Source organism: Pseudonaja textilis, chromosome 1 (genome assembly GCF_049901715.1).
Source record: "Pseudonaja textilis isolate UNSWEBS1 chromosome 1, rPseTex1.2, whole genome shotgun sequence".
In the NCBI taxonomy this organism is placed as follows: Eukaryota; Metazoa; Chordata; class Lepidosauria; order Squamata; family Elapidae; genus Pseudonaja; species Pseudonaja textilis.
Genome location: NC_141990.1, coordinates 233,882,329 through 233,910,074, shown reverse-complemented (window position 1 = coordinate 233,910,074; position 27,746 = coordinate 233,882,329). Strand labels below are relative to the sequence as shown.

Genomic DNA, 27,746 nt, shown 5'->3' with positions numbered 1-27,746 from the left:
GTTTACATTTTTTTGTATTTTGCATACAATAAAATTGTGTATGTTCCAAACCAACAGATGATGATGCTTGGTAATAAGATTTCTAAGAGAAAGTTAATTTAAAGCTCCAGCCATAGAAATCGGTGATCTCCCTATATTGAAAGGCAGATGAGGAAGCGAACACTACTTGTGATAGCATCCCATTCCTCTTGAAGACTCAAGTTCATAGTTTGGATATACTCCTACATTTATCTACTTCCAAGCCTGCCAGTGCAGTTAAATAAATAAGTAATAATAAACAAAATATAATAATGCATTACAAAATCTCTCTAAAACCTATAAAGCTGATGCAATATTAATAAATCTTAAAACATCAACAATTAAGCCATCATGGTCAGGTAAGAAGATCAATCTTGAACTCCATTCTTAGTTTGTGAGTTAGGTAGAAGTCTCATCTAAAGCTGGTGCACCAGCTATATCTCTTTCTGGAAATAATACTGTACAGCAGTTCCAATCTGGCCTTGCCTTAACTACTTCCCTCTGGATTACTATGACCTCCCTTGTAGGAAGGAACTGATTTTGAAAAAGATTCAGAAATTTCAGTGAGTTCAGAATACTGCTTTTAAACTACTGACTGGGAATGACTGCAGGGAATATGTAAAATCTATTGTTAAAACAACTCCACTGCCAATTATCTATGGCGGGGGACATAAGACATTATAACCTATGTCATGCACCTAGCCAATTTGAAAAGCTATATTCTTCTTTAGAAGTCTCTTGAGGCTTTTGATATTCTGCCTCGTGAGCTTCAAGCTTTATACATATATTTTTGATGAGAATGCAAGGCAGATATTTTTCAAGCTACTTCATCTGCTGAGGTGAGTTGCACTGTTCAACTGTTTTTATATTTAACATTTTAATTCTGTCTTATCTTTAATTAGAATTTTATTTCCCATTTCACTTTTATAAATTGTAAAACATGGTAATAAAACATAAAATGTCTTAATATATTTTATATATCTGGCAATAGTTACAATTCTTTCGTCTGTTGCTAGTAAACCTGGGAAAACCCTGTAATTCAAATTCCCCTTTAGAAAATGACAATGAATATATTTATTAGCCCCAAGAAGTCAGTAAAATAAAGAGTCAGTAAAAATAAACAAAACATCACTGTGAGGGAAAGAACCAAAAAAGGTCTTAAATCTTAAACAACTTTTGATTATAATAATACTTCTTTTAGCTTTGAGAAATATACTTCCTTTCAAATTCCAGCGCAGATTTTCCCAGCTTGGTGTCCTCACAGATATATTTTAACTTTCATCTGAAAGCTACCAAACTAGGGAATTCTGCTTTAGAGAAATGTAAGGGAAAATAAGAATTCTATTAATTTATCAATTGTGGAATTGACAGATTTGACAAGTTTCAAATGTTAATACATCCATGCGTTCACAGAATGATATTGAAAGAGTCATTCACTAGTCTGTTTCTGTTGATTTGACTTGTCTACCTCATACACTAAGATGTTCAATGGCCTCCCAGTCCCAATGTAGTATTTTATTCTTTAATATGTTATAAGCCACCCAAAGTCACGGTGCGTGAGTTGGTCTACCATATAGATTTGTTTAATAATAATTAAATGTCAATGAATAATACCTACAAATATTTTTTATTTTCATAAACGTCGTGCAGCTTTAAAACATGGGGATGTTCTATCAACTTCAAGATGGCTATTTCCCGTTCCACCTAAAAGAGAAAAGAAGGATACAAGAGATTAAAATCTATGTCTTAGATTATATTGCAATGTTCTGTTTTCAATCTTTCACTAGTTCAGTAATAAAATAATGTAGAAAATAGATATTCAGGAAATGTGGTCAGCTGACAAAAAAACTAATGGTATTTGCTTATTTTTTATTAAAATTACGCTAACGTTCATTCAAATGCATATAAGGTTTAGTCATATAACAAAATCAACAGAATCTTAAAGCTCCTTGGCACAAATATACATGACATAAGCTTTCAGGGACTAAATCTCATAAATTGCAGGAAATGGTATTATTAACTATATACTTTATTAGTATATTCAGAAGGATGTAGAGAATAACAATAATATACAAGTACAATAATTGTATCATATTTACAGAAATAATTATGATTCCCATGGTAAATGTTCTTTCAGTAACCACAGTGTTTTCAGAAATTCAGAGATTTAGAGCACTGAGTCTGTTTTACATAATGATCCAAAGTATAAATGGTTCATGAACTGCTGGACTCACAGTTGCCTTGGATATTCTGTGATACCTTAACAGAATTTAAAGCATTATTCAGTGGAGAATAGTCTGAGGCCATAACTGAGATTTTCTGCATCTTTAACTAATTCTGAATTCTATAACACTAATTTCTCATTGTCAGAGAATATTTAAAAATGCAAATTATAAACCATAGCTAGAAGCTTCACATTGTCTTTTCTCTCAGCACATGTATGTCTAAGGTTTTCTGAGCTTATATACAAATCAACAAAAAGACTACAGTTTCAGTACCAGAATCCTTCAAAAGTTAACATTCTTTAATGCATGATGCACAAAACAGTCCCTAGAATACTGCATTAAATCTCAAACATTACACGATGTGCGGATTAGTTATAAAATAGGATACCTTGTTAAGCAATCTGCAATTTTATGAATGAATTTTTTCTGTACTCATCTAATTTGAACAAACACTATTTTCATCATTATTGAGTGTTCTTCATCTTATAGCCAAGTCATGAATGATAGATATTACAGAATAAATTAATAGACAATAATAAAGCATTAGCAAGTTGTCCTGGAGATGGAATTTGAAAGAAATTCATGTGGCAGGCTATGTCAAGAGAAAAGAAATCCCAATAAAAGATATGAAGAGATAGAGAATTTTTGAGGATATTTATCTAATATTATTGTAATACCTATATTCATGGAAAGGACAAAATGAATATCTGTCAGATCTTGATAAATGATTATGACATTAAAATAACCATCAATAGTAGCCCTTTGGGGTAAGACCCAGTCAGGAAGCAAACACTACAAGAAATAGTAAAACTAGAATTTATTGATACAAATGACAGCTTCTTGAAAGCCCGAGAGTGTTTTGTTTACCTCCCTCTATATATCCAAAAGAATCAAAGCAACTTCCTTTGTCTCACCTTCCTGAGCTAAGTTCATGTTTATCTGGGCTAAGTTTACTTGAGCTAAGTTTGTGCATTCTTAATGGCCGCCATATACTTTCTTCAAGGCAATCTCCTTACTCCTCTATATCAATGAAGATGAGGTAAGTTAATACTGCAAATAAGAGAGATCTGGGGTGAAGGAGGAATAGGTTCAAAGGCCTATCTTCCTTTTCATCAAGGTCGTCTAAAAAACTGCTTCCCAAGATTCTTCTGTTATTTGGCCAATGACAAGGAGGACTGCTTGGAATGTACATTCTGAATTATGGTGAAATGCCTACATTGCTAAAATAAAACTTTTAAAATATAGTCTCCTGGAATTGCTGGATGGTGTTTGCCGATCTTGTTCCGTTTATATATAAAAGATTTTTTACTTCTACAGCAGAAGGCAAGCCTCCCGTGGCATAGATACCAGAATTCTAAACACATTCAGTAATATAATACTATACCTTTGGCAATTTTCTCTGCTGAATAAGGTGCTTTAGATTAATTCTGCATTACCTCTTTCATTGTTATATAACTGGAGCAACTGAGGATGGTTGGTACGCTTATATAAGAATGAACCACTAATGCTTTAATCACAGTCTGATGAACTGAGAAGTAAGGCTGTACAAATGAACAACAGACTATTGAACTCAGTAGACTAATATAGAAAAAAAACCATGAACTCTGAATCCAACTAATACTCTTGCTAATCTGCCTTTTTTCATACAATTTTCTGTATCAGAGCAACCTGCATGAAACTAGAGACATTAAAACAGATTGGATAACATTTGGATAAAATAGTTGTATTCTGTCTCAGTAGCCAAACAGAAGAATCTGGTTGAACTCTGTACACTGTATTTCTAAAATTAAAAGCCAAGTACAGCCTGTTATATCTTGTCAGAGATAGAAGTATTAACTTATTCTGGTGATACAAACTATTTATTTATTTATTTGTATGTATGAAATATTTAAAAAATCTTCAATGTATCACAATGTAGAATTCTAAAAACTTAGAAGCTATAACCTTTTAATTTAACAGATACACCCTGAGAGATTCTAAGGTGTGGCTACTTTGAACTTCTTCATCCCTCCCACATCCAACTCAGGATTTCACAGTCTCTTAATTTAGGCTTCTCTCTGGAATGTGCTACCTCCTTCCCAGGCTTCAAGAAGAGATTGGACTGCCATTTGTCAGAAATAGTATAGGGTCACCCTCTTGGGCAGGGGGGGCAGGTTGGACTAGATGACCTATCAGGTCCCTTCCAACTCTGATTATTTGTTATCAGCTGATGTGCTGCTGAGAATTCCCCCCTACTCTTTCTTCAAGTGCACATCTCATAGCACTGTGTTAATAGAAATATTCAGAATAAAAAAATAAAAGCTGCTTTTATTTTTTTCTGTAATAATTCTGGGAATAAAGTTATGATAATATATGATTTGTCCCAATAGCATATAGAAGATTAAATGGGAAAAGAATTGTAGAGCTTTGAATTTGGATTTAACATTCTAAATCAAAATTCTTTTTTTTTTGCCAATTGCATATTGTATATGATTTTAAATTCTTAATTCTCTGTTTAAAATGTCTTAAATCCAAAAAAGAAGGTGAAACTCATGAAGTTTCAAATTGTCCTCACTGTTTTGAAAATCTCTAATATTCATAAAGTGGTTAAACTCAATATTGAACATGATTAGTAAGTATCAGTTCCTTTTAGAAGCTCCGCCCCTATTGAGAACAAATATGTCATCTCCATCAGCTCTTGGGACTCAAACCCATGGGAGACCTGTTTTATGGTGCCATTCAGAGCACTGTTGGGTGATCTCTTGTTTTCTCCTCCAGAGAGCTTTGAAGGAATAGTCTACTCGCTGACCTTTCTTTTTCAAAGCAGTCGCTGTCTCCATATCTTTAATTACCCATGACTCACACCAGAAGGCCAGATTGGGCTCAGCCAACTGGAAGACCAGAGTTTTTTGGAATATTGGTTACTTTTATTGTAAGGTTTTAAAAACAAGTATATAATAATATACACATTGGAAATTATTGAAATGGAACTTAGTCCATACTAACAACAGATGAAAACTGCAAATGGACCCTATAGAACAAGGCAGAAAAGAGTTAAAAAGGCTAAGCTGGCTTTAACTTGTTCTTATCTTAAATATTTTTTTTTTAAAAAGCTGGACTAAGGAATTAATATCTCAGAAAGGATAGAAAGTTCAGTGGAAAAATTGTTATATGATGAGAAAAACCTAAAAAACCTGTTACCTCACATAAAGAGTTTGAACAATGGAAGTCAACTAAATTAAGATTACCAAAATGGAAATACAAAGGATAAATCAAGGAGAAGATCTGGAGATGAAACAGCTACAACAGGAAATACTGAATGATACCTCTTTATGGGATGTAGAAAGCAGACTGGCAAAAACTTTGAAGGCTCCTTTTGAATGCCGAAGATTGAAATATCAAATCCCGCAATACCATTGGAATATCAAGATTGTGAAGAGCAAAAAGAAATAATGCGAAGTTTGATTATTTGATCAGGAATAAACTATTTGCTTAATATTTCTGGCAAATCCTAATGAACATTTTCTTAAACCAGGACTGAAAAGATTTCTGAACTTCATAGAGACAAAAAAATTAGGTTATGGGGAGAATAATTTTTTTAATTTGCAATTTAAAAGAGGAATTTTGATGGAATAGAAATTTATAAAAAGGTGACACAACATTCTTGGTTGATCTTGGACAAAATAAAGTACTTCCTTAACCCTTCACCAATCATCTGGCATCTTTTATATCTTCCCACTTTGGAAACAAACCACCTGGGGTCAAAACATATTTTCCTCCAACAGAACATGTAATATTTAAAAATAAAAATAAAAGCAAACCACCCCCACCCACCCCATATTTTCTTCATGTGCATATTGGGGGGTGGGGTGACTTAGAGCATTGCTGACAAAGGAATCTGGCTAATATTATACCTGACCAAAACAACATTAGGAATTTTATTTTATCTTTGCCTCTCAGAATATTGAAGAGTCATTACTTTTAAAAAGCCTCTCCTGCTGATGGCTGTGACATAGTGTCAACCTTAAATGAGTGATGCGATGCTATAGTTCTTTCAGGGTACTTCTTGTTACTGTCTAAAAGCCTGAGATGAATAGGCACACAAAAGTAAGATTTATGGCTTCAGTCACTTAAGAAGCCCCAGTTATGATATTTTAAAATTTCTTTTTGCACAAGCAAAAAGAAAAAAAGATAAAGTAATCAAGTATAGTATCTCATGTTTTTAATTAAAATACTATCGACTATTTACAAATGGATTTGACTATTTACAAATGGATACTAACATTCCTTGTATTACTTCTACTTTAATTTCCCCCTAATCTAAGTATTTTATTGCCTAAACTGTAAAGTGTTTTCATTTTAAAAAAATAACTTGTATTTCTCTTCAGATATCCAACTTGAAATAGCCTGTGTTACTGAATCTTTTAGTTCATCAGTAGTCTACAAATATACATATTAAAAACAAAGCGTCCCCAGTCTTGATCTTTAATCTGTATTTTAATCTGATAGTTGAATACAAATATATATATATATATATATATATATATATATATATATATATATATATATATATATATATATATATATATATATATATGTGGATCTTTGGTTGTTCGGTTTTCCCGCGAAGATTCGAAGTATCTAGGCAACGTTTCGATGAAGTCTCATTCATCATCTTCAGGCTTCTGTCTCCGGCTCTGTGCTTTTCAGAGTAATGTGAGATTGCAGCTGCTTCCTCCTTTTAACTGCCAGTGGGGTGGGACTTGATTGGGTGGGGCTTGGCTGTGTTCTGATTGGGTGGGGTGTGTTCTCATTGGTAGGGGTTTGGTTGTGTTCTGATTGGTTGGGGGTTAGCCGTGTTCTGATTGGTTGGAGGCGTGTTCTGTTCAGGTGGGGGCTTGGCTGTGCTCCGGTTAGTCTTAGTTGCTGGGGATTTGAGCTGGTGAGTTGTGATCTTGCTGTTTGGCTTCTAGTTCGTGGTCCTGTTGCATCTTCATAGTGGGTGTCGGTTTGCTTCATGTATGGCTCGGAGGGGTTTGAGACTTCATCGAAACGTTGCCTAGATACTTCGAATCTTACGCGGGAGAAAACCCGAACAACCAAAGATCCACATATAAATACCCGCGAGAACCTCAGAAAACAAATATATATATATATATATATATATATATATATATATTCATATTCTTAAGTTTTTGCGGGTACTTACACGTATGATATTCAGCTTTGTTCGGGTATTTTCCCACGTCATTATAGTTGTGCTTTTAAAGTTGTAGCAACGTTTCGACAGAATCTCAAGCTTTTAATGCTTGTGAAGATCTGCCAGGCAAACACCTGGGCACAAACAGATCCCCCCTGATACCTCCAGCTCAAACACACCCCAACCAGGCACCCAGATGAAACCTAGCTTCCTAACAAATGATAGCCGTCCATTTACTCAGAGCCAAGTTGCACTGAAAGCCTCCAATACACGAACACAATGTTGCCACCCAACCAAGAAAAAAAGCCACAAAACAGACAGAAGATATTAGAAACACCAATCAAGCAGAACACAGCAAACTCCAAAACCAATAAACACAGACCAAGACTCCCAACCAATCAGGATGAAGAAAAAACCATTCTGGCACAGCAATAGGCTAGCCCCAAATTTAAAACTGAAACAACTGTAAAAGTACCCGAAAAAATACCCGAACAAAACTGAATATATATATATATTATTTATATTTATATTTATATTTATATTTATATTTATATTTATATTTATATATATATATATATATATATATATATATATATATATATATATATATATATATATATATATATATATTTGTTTTCTGAGGTTCTCGGGTTTATATGTGGATCTTGGTTGTTCGGTTTTCTCCAGAAGATTGTATTGACGTATGAAGTCTCATTCATCATCATCAGGCCTCTGTCTTGGCTCTGCTTTTCAGAGTGATGTTTTTCAGCTGCAACCTCACATCACTCTGAAAAGCAAGAGCCAAAGACAGAGGCCTGATGATGATGAATGAGACTTCATCGAAACGTTGCTAGATACTTTGAATCTTCTGGAGAAAACCCAACAACCAAAGATCCATATATATATATATATATATATATATATATATATATATATATATATATATAATGTTTTCTTAAGTTTTTATGGGTACTTACATGTATGGTATTCAGCTTTGTTCGGGTATTTTCCCACGTCATTGTAGTTGTGCTTTTTTTTTTTTTTTGTATGGTATTCAGCTTTGTTTGGGTATTTTCCCATGTCATTGTAGTTGTGCTTTTAAAGTTGTAGCAACGTTTTGGCAGAATCTCATCTGCCATCATCAGGCTTCTGTATTGTGTCCGTCTGTGAAGTCAGGCCCCACAGTTGTATATATATATATATTTTTGTAGATTTTCACAGGTACAGGTATGTAGGTCTATATATATATCTTGGCAACATTTCGGTGAGGTCCCACTTGCCATCCTCAGGCTGGTGCTTTCAGCTTTGTGCCAGTGGCAGTGGCAAAGCCGAAAGCACCAGCCTGAGGATGACGAGTGGGACCTTACCGAAACATTGCCAAGATACTCTTAATCTTACACGGGAAAAGACCTGAACACACCTAGACCTACATAGATAGATAGATAGATAGATAGATAGATAGATAGATAGATAGATAGATAGATAGATAGATAGATAGATAGAAGAAATACTACTACCCAAGCAACGCCTCTGAATGAAAAAATTCCATATAAATTTTGCAAATTACTAAGTAAGTGAATCTATGTATTTTGAATTTTCAGGAATTTTAAATAGTTTACTAATGCACAGTCAGACAACACAAAGTTTAAAAGCCACATTTTTCTTTATCAGCTGTGGGCCACAGGGGAAAGGACAGTATAATGTTGATATCATTAGACAAAACCAGGTTGAAATGTTTATATTTTTCCACTTGATGGAAATTGGCTAGACAAAATAAAGTGTTATGCCTATCGGTTATGTTATGCCTATCGGTGGATTCATATACTTTCTCCCTTGTATTTCCCACCTAAACCCACCTGAAAATCGCATCACTTTTTGATGCAACCGATTTCCATTGGCATAATCTTTGGGGGCTCCAGAGATCACAAAAAAAGAGCCTTGAACTGCTAATATCTAATGTTTTATTTTTACAAACTAGGAAGGAACTGACCTTTCCTATTCTTGGAGAGAAAAAACACTGAATATGGAAAGAGAAAGAGAAAGGGAGAAAGGGGAAGTGGAGCGATTAGTGGCTGATGCTTGTCTGCTTGTCAAGATAAGGTTGGGATTGTATGTTTCTGGCAGAGATCATTTGCCCATGAGTGAGGCCTGAAAAGAAAGCTGTCCTTGGTGGCAAGTTACTGATGAAGTTATTATTGAAAGGGAAACTCCAAAGGGGACTGCCTGCTTGGAAGTCCTTTAGAGATGCTTTTGGGCCAATAGCACAACTATAAGTAAGTCATGAAGTCCTTCCTCAGCTGATTGAATTGATTGATGGTTTTCCACACATTGTTTATATCAGTCTTGACCAGTGCAAATAACTCTATGTGGAACTATGCTTGAAAGGGGTGTGGAAGTTATAGCTGGTGCAAGATACAGGGATACTCACTAGTGAAAACTACACGGAACTTATGAGTCTTGTACCGAAAGATCTGTTTTGGTTGCCTGTTGTTTATAGAGTATAGTTAAGATATTTTGATTATTTTTTAAAATTCTAATAGTTTAGAATCCAGTTATGTAAGGGACCATCTAATTGGCTGCTTCAATGGCCCTGCTGCAGATACCCATGCTACCAAATGCCAAAAAGACAGTTTCCAGAATTATTCCAGGACTGTGAAATACATTCCTCTAGGAACTGCATTCAGTCTAACTCTCTCTGTTTTAGAAAATTTCTATGCTATTATCTCTTTTGCCAAACTTGTTACGGCAAATGATTTTTACCATTATTTTTGCAATAATTTTAGCTTGGGGGCTAACCACATTAGATTTTATTTATTTACTTAATCAAATTTGTATGGTTGCCCATCTCACACAAGGTGACTCTGGGCGGCAGACATGTAAATTTGCCTTCATTAGTAAAAAAAGTCTTTCCCACCAATTTTCTTCCCAACTGCTACCCAAGCTTGCTTCATAAAACAAAAAGTAATGAACTTTACTTTTCCAATGATCACATAACACTCAATTACTTAAACCAAGGGTCTTCAAACTTGGCAAGTTTAAGACTTGTGGACTTCAACTCCAGAATTCCTGAGCTAACAGGACTGGAGGAGGAATTCTGGGAGTTGAAGTCCACAAGTCTTAAAGATGTCAAGTTTGAAGACCCCTGACTTAAACTGAGTACCTTAACCCAGAGCTGATGTGGGGCCCAACTCTTCTGGCCTTCAGGAAGAGTGTCAAGACCTGGTTCTGCCAATTGGCATGGTGATCTAAGAGTAATATGCAATCCTGGGGGTGGTTGGGGGCTTGAGGAAGATCCCTTCACTTCTTTACCTTTTAATTTTTAACTTCCTTTTAATTCTGTTTTTAACAGTTCAATTCTATTTTTACACCACTGTATGTTTTTTTATTGTAACTGTCCAGAATCACTTAAGATAGGCAGTTTAGAAATATGATAAAATATTAATTGAAAATATGATTTTCAAATCTCCCCGCCCTCCCCACAATCTCCAAATTATGGCTGGAGTGAAATTTAGGAAAATAAACACAATAACTTGGACTTCTGGTTTTAAAGACAGCAATAACCCTCAAGTTGCCGTCAGGAAGGGATACAGAATCATTGGTATGCTGTTAAACTGTGGCTGTCAGTGGTGAGTTTTTCAATTAGTGCAGTCATTTACTTAATGGAATAAAATAAATCAAACACCACCTGGGTGCTTAACAAACCAGTACCCCATGCAACTTAAGTGTCTGAAATGTGAAATATTTTCAATTGTCTCAGCTGCAACTCACAACGTCTATGGACAAAGAGAGCTTTTAAGAATCTGATTAATTCTTCTGGATGGCTAGGTTGGAGGGTTCTTTTCAGCCATCTTTGAACTGAAATAAACAATACCAGCATAACATTTGTGGTGGTCTCCACATAACCTTTATTGTAGCTGTTCCCTGTCATCTAACTTCCCCACTGCCACACAAATTAAATAGGTAGCAAGCACTGCCTAATTCTGCGAGGCTATCCTTAGGCATTTCAGCCGCGGTGGCACAGTGGTTAGAATGCAGTACTGGAGGCTATTTCTGTTGCCTGCCAGCTGCTTGCAATTTGCCAGTTCAAATCTCACCAGGCTCAAGGTTGACTCAGCCTTCCATGGTGGGTAAAATGAGGACCCAGATTGTTGGGGAGGGAAGGCAATATGATGACTTTGTAAACTGCTTGTAGAGGGCTGTAAATTACTGTGAAGCGGTATATAAGTCTAAGTGTTACTGCTATTGCCATTTTTTAAATAAAAAAAACAATTTAAAGAAAAGAAAAAGAAAAACACCACCAACAATTTAACACAATGCAGTCACAGGCTGAGTCAACAGGAAGAACATATCTTGGAAACATGGTAATAGATGTTGCTAGGGTATTTTGTGCCTTAGATGTAAGTATTATAAAAAGCCAGAAACTACCCTTCTTGGTCATGCATAACTGAATGGAATATTCAATACTGACTGGAATAAAAGATATGTTTAGAAACTATTATTAGTTGGAAAGTTACTTCAAGACATAAAGCAATCTTGTTTGAGTTCTATCTTGTCTTTATTTTTATAAATAATTCAAGGTGTTGAACATATTTAATACTCTTTCCTCCTCCTTCACAACAACCTTGTAAGGTAAAATGGGCTGAGAGAGAATGCCTGGCCCATGGTTACTCAGGTGGCTTTCATGCCAAGGTCAACATAGAACTCCTGGTTTCTAGCCTGGCGCCTTAACCTCTAGACCAAACTGGCTCTCAATATTTTATACTAGTAATAGTAGTTTCCAAATACTCTATATCAGAGGTATCAAACTCATGGCCCGCAGGCTGGATACATCACATGCTGGCCACGCCCACCCATGGTTTAGCAAAGGGGAGAAAGTTGCAATACATCATGAGACAACAATGTGACGCAGCGAGTTTGACACCCCTGCTCTATATGGTCAGATTCAATCATTACAATTATATTGGATTAAACAAAATAGCATTTAAATCTCATGTGAGAACACAACTTTCACTAGCATAATATAGATCTTAAAAATCATTTTCTAAGCATGCCTATTAATCAAAGAGGACTTTCAGAAACAATGTTTATATTGCAGAATTGGCCCATGCTTTCCTGGTGACTTTTGATAAGTGAATGTTTTCTCTCTGAATTACATTCCATAGCTGTGTGATAAAGTAGTTGGAAAAATTATAATAGTTATCCCCCTGGATTCTATTACCTAGGAAAAAGAGAAATGACATTCAGCTCAAATTGAAAAAGCAACATGAGTATAATAAATTTAAACAGTCTTTTGTCTTTGCTTATTTCAAATGAAATGCCTACCTGGATTGCGGTTATCCTGTATAAGTAAGTGAATTTAATACAAAAAACCAGGAATAGTGACAAGATCTCTACCCAGATTGCTGTGAAAATTGATACAAAATTGTTGCAACTCATTTCCCATTCTATGGAGATTTTACAAGAGATTTAATGTAATTGAGTAGTTCTACTTGAAGTTTGAAGAACAGCTGTGATTCCTCAATTATTTTTATTGCAGCAAATGTTTGCTTAAGAACACAGTTTCACATTTCCAAGGAAACACCAGAGGCTGGCAATTCAGGCTATAGTAAACACCAATGACTTGCCTAAAAGAATAGAATGGCAATATGTACCATCAGCAACCAGGACTGCTATCTCTCTAAATAGAGCTAAATAACTTAATTTTTAAAACATGGGATAGCACAGTGAATCCTTCCTGTCTTTCAACAGCATTTGGAATCACTTTTGTGTTTCCTTGCAGTGAGAAACTTACATATTGCTGTTTGTTCCAAGCTGTGATGGGGGAAAGAAAGCAGAGCCCTGCCGAGCTGACTGCTTTCATCCAGGTAAAATTACAACAGAACAAACCAAATATCAAACAGTTAAGCCAAAGAAAAGCTCTAGAAGCCTGCAGTTAACAGAAATAATGAAGTCACAGCTGCATAATGTTAAAAAGACTAATGTATCTGCAACTGTACCTAAGTCCTTAAATTCTAAGAATGTTCTCTGTGTCAACTTCAGAACATTTTTTTTTTCTTCACAAGAGGCTTTTTATACAGGACACATGCTGAATCAAAATGGATTTAAAGGAGACACAAAGGCACACCAATTGGTTTGTGACCTTGCAGGTAACAATTAAAGGTTTTTAAGATCTAAGCAGGGAGCTGATTAGTTAAATAAGATGCTTCACTAGCTCTGCTAATGACAGAGACTAACCCAAGGGCAATACTGCCCTTAGTAAGAGAAGTGCAAGATCTTCACTTCTGTCTCCCTTCCCAGACCTTTTCCTTGGTAATGTTGGCTTCCTATTACTATAAACTCATTTCACACAGACACACCTCAATGGGAAGGTCGGTACTTAACCATTTCTCCATTCAATCTTGTGACCCCTTTGAATGACTGTAAAGGGCTAATGCTTTGATTTGTCTCTCTCTCTTATTACATGCAATTTTTATGTTAACTTTCTTTGCAATTTGTGACAGTATAACAAAGATAGAATTACTACACTGCTATGTAGTGAAAATGGAACCTACCATTACTTTATTCCACCCTTTGCACATTTGCAACTTCCTCTTCTCTAAACAGTATTCAACCACAGGTGATATTCAGCCGGTTCGGATCGGTTCTGGTATATGGGTAGCGGAAATTTTGAGTTGTTCAGAGAACTGGCAAATACCACCTCTGGCTGGCCCAACCCCCTCCCTTTCCAGTCCTAAATTGCTTAAACTGCAAAGTAATTGTTATATTTTAAAGTCTCAAAGCTATAGGGAAAAGTACAGAGAGATGCAAAACTGTTTAAGTGTCTGTTAACCTTTTGCCTTATGCTGTACTTGTAGTGGATTTGCAAAACCTTTCTGTTCCGAGATACATCAAGTACTGAAAAACAGCTTACAATGGGAATTGTATGAAAGATAAATTGATGCTTGGACTGATTCAACAGTCCATCCCATTCATGTTGTTTCTCAAGACTTGAAAGCACTGAAAAAGAACATTATGAAATTAGAGATGTGAAGTCTTGGAATAAATAAAATCAAACAACTTAATCAAGTTTCAGCGTTAATAAAGGATGTAATTTTATCATAACAAATGTTTTAAGAAAATGGTTTGACATTTCTAACTCATCTTATATGGTTGTTACGACTGCTACATAATACAAAATTACATTTGACAGTTTATATTACAATCATAGAAACAGTATGCCTCTATAGAGCAGTCACCTGTAGTGCATGTCTCTTTAAATTGCAAGCAGGAAGCACTGATAAAAAATGACAACAAATGGGATTTTTATTCATTCAGCATGCAGAATAATCTGTTACCCAATGGTACGTAGCAAAATAAACACCTGATATATAGTTCCCTGACTATATTTAGGTGAATGGGAACAGGAAACCACTTCCGTTTTTCAATAAAATACCTTCAGCATCAGTAGTTTCGCAAAAGGTAGTGATGCTCTATATTAATTTATTTATTTAGTTTTTACCCACTTATCTTAACCAGATTTTTTTTTTAAAAAAAGGAGCCGGAACTAGCTATTTTATCTAATCTATGGATGGAATTACTGAAAGTACAGGTACAGTGAACTTATATTTCATCATAGCCTCTTACTCATCATAATTGACTTGCAGATAGTCCTCAACTTACAACTGTAACTGAGCCCAGAATGATGGTCTTAAGTTGTGATGGTTGAAAAGTAGCTGACATATGAGTTGGCTTGACTTTAGGACCACATCTGGCTTTCCCAGGTGCTGTTATTAAGTGGACAGAAAGAACTGCCTGTTGAATGGGGGGAGGGGCACAGGTAGCTCCCTTCTGTGCAGAAAGAACTCCAATGGTGGCCTACTGAGGGGGAAAAGCTTCAATCTTTGCTTTCCCCTCCCTCCAGTCCAGTATTGCAGTTCCTTCCTTGCCCGCCAGAGAAACTCCACTCCAAGGACTTCCAGTTTGAGCTTCTTTGGCAACGGACCAAGAACCGTGATCGTGTGCGGTTTTGATCCATGCTTGCCATTGGAGTGCCCTGAGCTGGCTGGTTTTGGGGCTAAGCCACCCCCTAGAGGTGGTGAAGAGGGGGGAGATCGCCAGCAGTGTCAAGGAGAGCTGCATTTCTCCTCCCCAGCTGGCCATTACTCCCTTTCCTGAAGGCGGTTGAAGCGGTGGTCAGAAATGGCCACCTCAAAGAAGAACTGGATTGGAAAAGAATGTGCAGGAGGAAGATAAGAAGAGAAAGTTTTGGCTGACCGGGTCAAACTGAAAAAGCAACAACATAAAGTACCCTGGAATTTGAACTATAAAGAATAACATTGCTCCCAAAGAAGATTTTGAAGCGGCAAATGAGAGAGGGAAGGGAAAGGATTTGGTTTTCTTCCCTTTCCTTCCCCATATTGACAACTAAGAGATTTAAATAAGAAACTGACAAAAATCCACTTTGACATTAACAGGCATTTAAGCTGAAAATAAAATGTCAAAGGGATAATAAAGACTTCCGGATTTTCAAAAACCTTTAAAAGAAGGAAAGGAGAGAAAAGGAAAAAACAAAAGGGTGGGATCTGAAAAAAAGGAGGAGACCACCTGGAAGTAAAAGGAATTAACAGTGAAACTTTAACAAGATTCCTAAAAGATACATTCCAACTGAAACTTTGTAACAAGATAATAGAACCCCAGGAAGAGAAAGTGGAAAAAAGAAGCAAGAAGAAACAGCTTTAGATTATTTGGATTACTTGGTGATTTTGGGATTTTTGATTATTGGATCTAAAGGACTAAACTCAATCAGGTGGTTGTTTAAAAGTTTTTAAAATGGTATCACTCTTGGAAGAACTGAAAATGGAACTTAAAAAACAAAAAGAAGATGCACAAGAAAGAAGAGGTTTTTTTGGCTTCGTATTTCAATTTTTAGAAATGGAGATCCTGAACTATGAGAAAGAACAAGAAGTGCCTGTAGAACAAGAAGGGCAGGACAAAGAAGAAGCCATCTTCAATTACCAAGTAATTCTATGTGGGGAAAGAAAAGGAAAGGGGGAAAAGAGAGTGGAAAATTTAAGATCTGAAAAAAACAACCAAAAAAAGAATAGTTTGAAAAGTAATTACAACATTAGGAAGAAACAGAAGAGAGGATTACAGAAGAGAGAATTAGAATTAGAGAGACAAGGGGTCAAAAGGGGAAGGGAGAAGAAGAGGGGGAAGAGGGAAAGGAAAAGAAGTTATAAAGGACAGAAACAGGACATAGAGAAACAGGGAAAATGTACAAGGATTAAAGGTACAAGCCTATTTAAAAGACACAGAGATAATGGGTGAAAATTTAATTGAAAGTGGGATTCTACAAGGGTACATAAGATAGTATTGTTATATTAGAAATAGAAATGAACTTAGAAAATATGAAACAAGTGTGATTAAAATGATAGATAAAATACTTATTGTAATATAATGCAATGTTTGTTAATAAATAAATGAAATAAAGAGAATGAGAGAATCAAATTAAGAAAGGATGGGATCATTTTAATTATTACAAAAATGTATGAAAGAAATATGGAAAAAATATGGAAATATTATAAGTGTTCCTAAGGAAGTATGATACCCCATTGAAAAGAAATGTTAAAGATGTTAAAGATTATAACTAACATTAATGATAGAGCTGAATTGGAATAGAATAAGTATTTTATTTATTATTGTTATTTATATATACTTCCTCTTTAAGAACCTAGTGTGTATTTTAAGAATGTACCAAGCAGAATTTGACTAGAAATTATGTGTTATATTGAATGTTATAATTGTAAAGGCATAAATTGAAGTTTAAATAAGAGTTGAATGGACAAAAATTAAAAGATACAAAGGTGTTATACTCCAATCAGTAACTACAGGGGAAAATATTGTTTAATGAGAAAAGAAAATATGAAATTGAAACAGGACAGACAAAAGTATAAATATAATGATTAGAAATATATTGAAACTTAGAAAAAGATATATATAGTTGAATTTAGAAAGGAATGAGATAATTAAAAGCAAGGTTGAGAAAACTAAGGGAAGGGAAAAATTATTGAGAAAATGTTAAAATAGTAGTAAGATATGGAATAGAACACAAAGACGAATATGAAATTGAGTTTGTGTCTGTATGGAGAAGTGATAACCGGGGACCATGCTATTCTCAAAAAAAGATATTTTATTTGTATTATATTTTGTGAAAACCCAAATAATTTTTTTCCAAAAAAGAAAAGAAAAAGAAACTCCACTCCAAGTTGGGAGGAATCTCTTTCCAGCAAGCAGCATTTTTACTGTCAAAGATATTGACCAAAAAAGGTCCATCCCAAAATCCAAGCAGAAATTCAAGCTTGGATTTCAAAAGAGTGTTTTTTTCAGTCAGCCTTCAGGAACCAGCCAGGTGGCAATGGCTTTGTAAAAGCAATTTAGAATATTATTTCTGTCAAAACATAAACAACTCTCCTCTGTCCTTGCTTCATTTGGAGGGCAGGTTAAATTGTTAGATAATACTAATGTAACAGTACAAAAATAAAAAGGATGCACAATACGTGGAGGGAAATACGTTAATCTAGAATTTGCAATTTACTTTTCTTTTTTTCCAACTCCGAGTAGTAAGATTTAGAGAAAGCACAATTTTAAGAATCTGGTTTCAGGGTTATTTCCAGTCAAAGAATGCAGGGAAGGGAGAGGTGGGGAAGTCTCTTTACCTTTTGAAATAGCAATAGCACTTTGACTTATATACCGCTTTATAGTGCTTTTCAGCACTCTCAAAGGGATTTACAGAGTAAATCAACCCAACCCAACAATTTGGGTTGTCATTTTACCCACCTCGGAAGGATGGAAGGCTGAGTCAACCTAGAGCCTGGTGGGCTTCGATCTGCCAAATTGCAGTGGGAGTAGCTTGCAGTACTGCACTCTAACCACTGAGCCACCGAGGCTCATCCTATGACAAGGTAAAATCTGGACAAGTACAAGAGTTGATGTTCTCAACTTCATGGTTTAATTTAGGAAGTTACACTATGTACAATATTTTGATTTCCTAATAAGGGACCAAGCAATACCAGGCATTTTTATTCACTTTTCATGAAAGAGAAAAAGCACATGGAATAAAGCTATAATACTTGGGGGGGGGGGAGTTTCACTGACATTGGTCAAGGAAAAGAACACCCCCACATCCAGGGCTTCTGAGAAAAGCTAAAGGACAGTTTATACACAATCAAAAGCTCAAGTCTACACTTTTTCTTTTGCTTTCTGCTATTAATGCAGGAGGTAATGAGGGGAAAAGGCAGAAGTCTTCAGCTGAAACTGTGCCGAATGGGTTCCTATGATTGATGAAGCCAGGTTGACCTAGCTTTATTCCTCTTTCCTAATGGGGCTTTAATAGACTTTGTTACCTGGCAGCTTCCCATACATAAAACATTTCCATTTTTTCCCCTGTTGGTATCCTAGACCAATATTTCATTTTTATTTTTTACATCCATTGCATCAAACCAATGGACAGGAGGAAAATGCTTAGATAAAAAGTGTTAACAAAATAAGACACAAAAAAACATGAGAGAGAGAAAGAGAGAGAGAAAATAAAAGAAAGAGAGAGAGATAAGGAAGGAGGGAAGGAAGGAAGGCAGGCAGGAAGGAAGGAAGTTCTAGAAAATAACCTTGTGTACAAAGTAATTTCTGGAAATTTAATCAGATTGTTTGAAATCATCTCCCCCTCTTTGTTAAAAACAAAACTTAAATTCAAATGCTGATATGTCATATGTGTCAGTAATTTGTTTTTATGAATAAGCCACAGATGTATCTTTCCAATATTGCAGAATTATTGTCTACTGCCCGGGTATGAGATATTCAGTTTTTGATGTCTTAGTTTTGATTTACAATTCAGAGTGCATAATAAAACAAATAATGTAAATCCCCAAATCTGCAATGATTGGTTTTAAGGCTGTGATACACCATTTATTGGACAAACTGTGGGAGTTCCAGATGAAAATTCAGAAGCATAATCTCCAACAGGAAGATTATTCCAATCAACCCTGTAATTAATTAAGTAAAGTGTTTTAAAATGCCCAATAGCTGACACAGTCTGATTAGCTAACAATAAAACATACAAAAATCAATTTGAATAAATACACACACACAATTAATAAAATCAATTAAATTGCAAAAGGAAAACAGCCAACAAACAAAGCAGCAGGAGGTGGTCATTCCAAAATCTAACTCAGGATGAATTAGAACACAATTAAAAGGCAATTAAAAAACCTGGGAAAATAGAAAGAAATTCACCTGCTTCTGAAATTTTGCTAATGTGGACATTGAGTTTTGCTGTGGAATATCTCTCTTTCTCCTTGATTGGGAGAGACCAGGATGAGGCCTCATTGGAAAGTCTTAAGGTCCAGATAGATACATTTTATTAAACCATCAGATACAAAGAATCAGGAACATTGGTTAGGTTCCAGTATTGACGATTTATTCAAGTTTATGCACAAGAATCTGATTAACTAAAGTTCTGCACTAAATTGGCACCAGATTAAGGCCAACAGAATTCAGGAGGTGGTTGAACTTGGATCTCTTGTAGCAACACAAGGACTCTAAACTGATAACCTGTTTAACTCTGTCCCCAGCTCTGCCTCTCTTCTCCTACATCAACTTTCTATAAGATATTTTGCATATATGAAATAAAGTTTTCTGTCTTTTTGGTAAAGGTTTCCCCTTGTTCAGTCATGTCAAACTCTAGTGAGGGGTGGAATGCTCATCCCCATTTCTTAGCTGAGGGAGGTAGCATGTTTGAAGGTTATATTCCATGGTTATATATAGGTTATATTCCATGGTTATATGCCCAGCATGACTATATGCCAAGATGCACAGAATGCTGTTACCTTCCCCCCAAAGTGGTACCTTTTAATCTACTCACATTTGCATGCTTTTGAACTGCTAGAAGGGCAGAAGTTGGTGCAAGTAACAGGAGCTCACCCTGTCATGCGGTGCTCAGGTCTTGAACCTGGGCTGCCAGCATCTTTAACCACTGAGCCCTCACACTCACATCATATTAACTTTAAGTTATATTAAATTTCATATTCATTTTATTTCATATTAAATTAATATTAAGCCATACTAAATTCAATATTAAATTTAAATGTCATATTAATTTCACTTTTAAGGTTCTTCGGCATACTTAAAATTTATTTTCTTTGCTTTCTTCTTGGTTAGAGCTCAAGAAGTTATGTACCAGAGGAGGAAGCTGGTCAAGCAATATATTAAACATTCTAAGAAGAGATCATGGGGAGAATTCTCCCAGATCAAATGGGCATATAGCTACAAACATTGTAGCTGTTCCTTCACCCAGATATTTTTGTTGTGACTCACTGAAAAAGTACAGTAATAAGACAGATTGACAGCTGAAACTACACTGCTTTTATGGAGAGAAACTGCAGAGGGCAGCCCAAGGTAAGAGGAGATAAGCGCAGAATATAGTAAGTATGATATTATGTTGTCAGTATAAGGTACAGTGTAGGCAAGAAAAAAATGAGGGGGTGGAGCAGGCACTTTTGTTCCTTAAAATAAGTGTACTGAATTTTTTTTGTTGTTGTTTAGAATAATGTTATAAATCAGAACGAAGTTATATAAAGAAAAGTACTCTCTGCTTTCAAACAAGTGCTTTTGCACAGAACTGAAAATTAAAAAACAACAATAGGCAAAATGTGGGTTTCTTCAGATAACTCAGTTGGTTATGTATAACTATATTGAGTTCATGATTTACTATATTTATGTAAGCCAGAATTGGCTGGAATTATTTCACTTATCTTCATAACGTTCATCTCTGACCCTTTGCTCCTTTGAATTATTTTAATTGAGGGGAAAAATGGAAACCCAACATTCTGCATGAATCGGGAGCATTCGTTCAAAATAAAAATATTTTTTATTAGCTATATAACACAATGCTTTGTTTGCAAGAGGTGCTTTGGAAAATAAATTGACCCCCCCCCTCCTCTTTGTGGCAGCCTCTCAAATACTGGAATACTGCTATCATATCCCCCTCCCCCAGTCCTTCTTTTCTCTAGACTAGCCAAACCCAAATCTATAACTGTTCTTCATGTTTTAGGCTCCAGGTCACCTAAAGCTTCAGAAATATTACCAATTGGAAGCCCTGGAACCTATTTTGACACTTCAAGGAAACAGAGGGCTTAAAACAAAATTTTTTTAAAAAAATCTTGGATCTTTGTGCTATATTCCCCTAACATCCCATTCCACAGACCTGTCTTTCTTCCACCTTCTTGGAGTATTTGGTATCCATGTGTACTTCTGTGTCCAAGAATTCCTCATCTTTCCTGATAAACTGGAAGGTGGGCTGGTTCACTTCTAGTCCCTTCACCTTCTCTTCCAGAAGGGCAATTGGTTTGCAGTTACAGCAAGTGCCCTTCTTGTTGCTTTCAGGGAGGCAAACAAACATCTCCATCAGATTGCAAGATCTGCCTCTTCTATCTCTTTGTTTCTACGATGAGCAGAAAGGAAGGAGGAGGGAGTTCTTTCTTGATCTACCTCAGATGAACTCCAGTTTGCTTTCTCTCTTTGCTCAGCCTCTGGAAACTCTCTCCTGGGAATCTTTCAAATTGCTTCAAATTGCTCAGCAGGAAATAATGCTCCAGTCACACAACGGACAGTCTGCAGCGCTCAGGAAACTGTTAGCAGTTTCTCCCCACCCACATCTTGGCTCTTATACTCCATCTCTTCCTTTTCCTCAGTTGAACTTCTCCACCAAAACACCTGTTTGCTCTCCCTGCTCACCCATTCAATGACATACCATAAGCAGTGCTTCTTAAGCAATTCTTTGTCCTACTTGTGTCCTACTAAGTCTCCGTTGCCCTCTTTTTCTTAGTGTATCAGGAATCACGACTCTTTAACTCAATACAGATTGTAAGTTTTGAACAGGGATGCCAACTGTACATTGGTGTACATGCATGTGCGTACACCATTCTGCAAGAGAATTACAGGCAATCTTTGACTTACAACAGTTCATTTAGTAACCGTTCAAAGTTACAATGGAAACTGGCAAAAGTGACTTATGACCCTTTTTCAGACTTACAACTATTGCAGCATCCCCCATGGTCACGCATGATCACAATTCAGATGCTTCACAACCATCTTTTGCCTTCTGACAAGCAAAGTCAATGAAGAGGCCAGATTCACTTAAAAACCGTTGTTCCTAACTTAATGACTGCAGTGATTCACTTAACAACTGTGGCAAGAAAGGTTGTAAAATGGGGGAAAACTCACTTAACAAATGTCTCACTTAGCCTCAATTGGGGTCATAATTTGAGGACTACCTGTACTTCTTTTCCTTCCAATCCCCCACAAGATCTTTATATTTTGATTTGTTTAAAGGTGATTTTTTTTTTTAATGCTTGGTTGTTGGAGACTGACTGGACATGTCCCTGTAGTTTTTTTGGCAAGTTTTTCAGAAGTGACTTCCCTCCTTCCCAAGACTAAGAGAAAGTGGCTAGCTCGAGGCCATCCAGCTGGCTTCATACCCAAGGGGAGACTAAGAACTCATGGTGTTTTGTTTTTTTTTAAGCTTGACGCTTTAATCACTAAACTAAACTGGCTTTCTTAAAAATGACTTACCTTAAAGATGATAAAGATTTGCAAAAGGTTATGGAACAAAATCCACTGGTGTGGTGAAAAAGCTGAACCTAGCATTCACTTCAACCTCCTATGTCTTAAGGCACGGCCCTCTGGTCCGTGGACCAGCACAGGTCGGTGGCATGCCAGAAACTGGGCCACTCAAACAAGCAAAGCCCCATCTGCAGGATGCATGCAGCACACTAAACTACGCCCCCTTCGGTCTGTGTAAAAACCTCACTCCCAAAAAAAATCAGTCCCTGATGCCCAAAGGATTGGGGGCCCCTGTCTTTTAAGGTTTTGACAGCAAATTTCTGAGATGCTCTTGATGAAAATATGCTCATACTCTGCCTTCCAGAGTCAGTAAAACAGCAGCATTATCAAAGCAGCCCATTCCAGCTTCCATTGGACAGGAAACTAAATGACTAAAGTAGCCAAAAGATCTCCCTTTGTTTTGAAGTTGTTTCAACACCTCACTTTCCCCCACATGCTGCTACCTACATATCCTTCTCATTAGTGAAGACATTGGTGACATACTGCCAAGCGATCAATATGAAGCAGATCTAAGTTGTAGGAGAAACATGCACACACACAAAGGAGTGGGGAATGAGAGAGAGAGAGAGAGGATACCACACAGAGCACAATCCTTTAGTCATTAGCAGTTGTAGCTTTTAAGATTGTCCTCCAGGCACTCATAAATAGTACAGCCTACCCAAATTCTTTTCTCTCTTGAAACAAATTGGTTATCTTATGCCATTAAATTTAGCTTAGGGCACCTGTTCTTTGTTATCTTGTACATATTTCTTGGCAATTTGCTATTCTAATTTTCCAATCTCTCTGAAAAGATACACACAGTTACAAATCTTTCTGCTAAAAACAAGTGATAGGTGCTTATTAAACTGGTGAGATGGCCAAATAACTTACATCCACTTACTACGTGTAGATAATTACTGTATATATCATAGTTTTTGTTCTCTATTCAACGTTAATTCACTTAGTGCATTTGAATTTCAAACAACTATAATCATGTATGAAGGTACAATATTTCCACTCCTTGTGCTGTATACCATCTTTTCCACCACTCTACTTTTACAATAAGGAACAAACACTGGCAATTTCATTATCCTCTAGTTGTCTTACCACACAATCCACAAGAATCAACTGTAATTTTTAGTAACCATTTGTCTGAAATGGTATAGGGTTTCCTGCCTAAGTAGGGGTTTGGGCTAGAAGAGCTCCAAGATCCCTTCCAACTCAACTCAACCCAACCCAAACCAAACCAACCCAACCCAACCCAGCCCTTCTATTCTATTCTATTCTGTTCTGTTCTGTTCTGTTCTGTTCTGTTCTGTTCTAATCATGTTTAGGACTGGTACACAAAATGTAACTGTAAAACAATTTTGGAAGCTTTTCTCCTCATCCATAATCAAAATGTGGTGGTGAAAAGTCCCAAAGTATATTTTGATAGTGCTTTGAATGACTCACTTTTTCATTTGTACCCCACTTCTAAAGATGGAAATGAAACTGCTACATTGCTCTACTTTGTATCACTTTCTCCTCCAGCACAGAAGCTTTTATGCATATCACTGAATGCATGAGAGAAGTGATTGAGACTATGCAAGGCACCTTGATGATACATAAAATATTTCCTCTAAACCAACACTCTAAACAGGGTTGCCTCCACCCTTCGATAAGATAGACACCTCTGTCACTGTGATATGAAGTGTCTTGTCAAGGAGAATTGAGCCAGCTCAGGGAGACTTAGTTGACAAACCTGGAGTCTGCTTTAGTGAATAATTTAATTAGTGAATAATTTACTGAGGATAACTTGACTTTTCCCAACTGTTCCAGAGGTCATTTTGGACACAAATTGGCTGTTATTCACAAAAATGTACGTTGGGCACAGGGGTGGGATTCCAATATTTTAACTACCAGTTCTGTGGGTGTGGCTAGGTGGGAGTGGTTAGGTGGGCATGGCCATGTGACTGGGTGGGCATGGCTCCTTTTTTCTGCAGCACCACCACCCCGCGCTCCATTTTTTTGCCTCCTGGGCCTCAGGGAAGCCTCCTGGGAGCCCATTTTTTTCTCCCAGGAGGCTTCCCTGAGGCCCAGGAGGCCAAAAATGGAGTGCAGGGGGGGCGCAGTACCCCCATGCGCACCCCTTTTTGCCTCCTGGGCCTCAGGGAAGTCCCCTGGGTGAAGCAGTAAGACAGCAAGGGGGATCCCAGCACAGCTGATCCTTGGAACAGCTGATTGTCGGGAGGAAAAAAAGAAATACCAGTTTGGCTGAACTATTAGATTTTTTTTACTACCAATTTGGCCGAACGGTCGCATTTTTTACTACCGGTTCCCTTGAACCGGGCCAAACCAGTAGAATACCACCACTAGTTGGACATATGTATAAGTTGGGTACTGCAAATCATGTAAGTGTCACTTTCCCAAATATGACAAGTTCAAGAATTTTCAAGTGACTGAAAAACTTGAAAATTGTAGCTTTTTCTGGCAATAATCGGACAGCATTAAAATGTTCTCACATTTTCTTATCCGGAAGTGTAAAATGTTTTCTTGTGACATAACATTTAAGCAACAGTCTCAAAACTGGCTGTTTTGCCTCAATTTCAAATTTTTGTATACGTTATTTTCATACACTATGGGTTTTTCCCTAAACCCTTTTGTCTTACCATAGGATTTGGGCTCTTGAATCTTCTACTCTTTTGATTTGCCTGGGCAAACAACAATCAAGAGGTTAAGCTGAACTTATTAGATTTTTTGCTCAATAGAACAATGTAGGGATGCAAAAATTTTCTACACAGGACTCACTAATACTGCTGCACTGATTAAGAAACCAGCCCCATTCATAGCTGCTCTGTCAGCTTTCACCATTGCCCTGACTTATTGGAACAGCCCACCTCTCCTTGGAGAGTCCTCCTATACTTAGTTGTGTATTAGGCTTGTTAATCTTGCGATCAGAGTATTCGCTCATTAATCACTGGGAATCTCTCTGCTTCTGTAACCAAACAGAAATGATGGATACTTTTCTTTTTGGCAGAAGAAAATATTCTTTGTTCTCTTCCCTAACTCTGCTTCCCTAGCCACAGGACAAAGGAAGATGTATAAATGTTGTAAATAACTAAACATTTGGACCGCTATAGAAAGAGTAGGAAAAAAATTCAGAGATGTAGAAATTAAAATGACTAATAATCCCTAAAGACTCTTCTCCTTTAAGGCATGTTAGCCTGTTTCTTCAGACTTTCTCACTTTCTTAAACATAGTTTATACCCTTTCACATGTGAAAAGTTATTCATTACCTCCTGATTTCTGAAAAGTTCTACAAATTGCTAAATCTCTTGGTCTTTGAAATCCAGGTGATAAGATTTGAAGATTGAAAGGCTATGAGTAAAAAGTTCAGATCTGCTATAGCTGACAGAATTGCCAAACCAAAATGGGCACCAGGCTACCATCTAAACTAATGAAAATAACAATTTCAAATATGTTTAATTAACTTTATTGCCAAAGTTAATTGAAAACATTGTGCTTTTAATTAAATGTTAATAGTGTTAAAATCCACATTATAAAAACTCGGTCATGCCTTAACATTGATATAAACATCCACCTTACTATTTTCTGATTATACTGATATCCATATTGAAAACCCATGGCAATGACCAATAAAACCTGGAAACTGACCCTAATGCCTATGGGCAGGTCAAAAATGAAATGAGAAAGGAAGCAACATGTAATTGCATTCATAATTGATGATAAGGTTGGTATCATCCTATGTTTTCTTATATTTATGTTATAGATTCTGGAGGGAGAATCACAAGAAACAGAGAAAGCAGGATTGTGATAGAAAGCATTATATACTTACAGTAGATGTTTTTTTTAGAATATATTTATATACTGTATTTCTTTAGATTTTATGAACAGAGGGTATTCTCAGTCTGTACTCTGATACCACAAACCTATTCATAAACAATTCAAGCAGGGGAAAATATATCAGCTTTGAGGCCACTAATATTTGCATATTTACATTAGAAGTTATAGAGTCCTGATCGTTTGAGACTGCAGATATGATTAAGTTAGAGGCGCAGCAAGACTAGAAACAAGTGTTTCTTAAACAGAATGAAGTTCCAAGAACAATTTGAAACAGGGCATGATGGTTTGATGTTCAAAGGGCAAATCTATTCCGTGGGAAACATAGAGAGTTATCCGGCCTATAGGATCAAATCCGGGGAGGAGGGTCAGCTTATTATCTAGATTAGCTGATTCCACCATTGAAACTGTTTACGTATCTCATATCTTCTTAACATTTATCTAAAACCTGCTTTTATGTATTATAGACTCATATGACTCTTAAACAAAAAAACTTTATATACAAATCAAATAGTGCTATGGGGAAATATATAAAAATAGTTCCAGCCATTCATCACCAGGCATCACCAAACACCTGTTTGAAAAAAAGCCCTAGGTTTTTCTGAATGCCTTTCCAAAGCCAAGCAGGGATGGGGTTGAACAGGCCCCCCTGGGGAATGGTATTCTAGTAACTTAAAGCCATTATTTTATATTCTATAGTCTGTGACATCCTTTCAAGAATTTCAACCGCTGGGTGAACATTCCCTGCTCAGCCAGTCTTCTTAAGGCTAAGCATATCCAGCTTTCTCAATCTTTTCTTTTCCTTAGATGACTAAGTTTGCAATTCCCTTATGGTTCCCACTGCTATCCTC

The 27,746-nt window shown here is 36.4% G+C and overlaps 1 protein-coding gene across 12 annotated transcripts in view; it reads right to left on the bottom strand.

Annotated features, from left to right (window-relative positions):
• BRSK2 (BR serine/threonine kinase 2) overlaps positions 1-27,746 on the bottom strand; it is a 460,906-nt gene that overhangs the window by 167,287 nt on the left and 265,873 nt on the right. For all 12 annotated transcript variants that reach the window (XM_087920981.1, XM_087920982.1, XM_087920987.1 and 9 more), the window contains exon 3: positions 1,637-1,722. In XM_087920981.1, the coding sequence (XP_087777107.1) occupies positions 1,637-1,722 (86 nt within the window). The remainder of the gene's footprint in view (positions 1-1,636; positions 1,723-27,746) is intronic.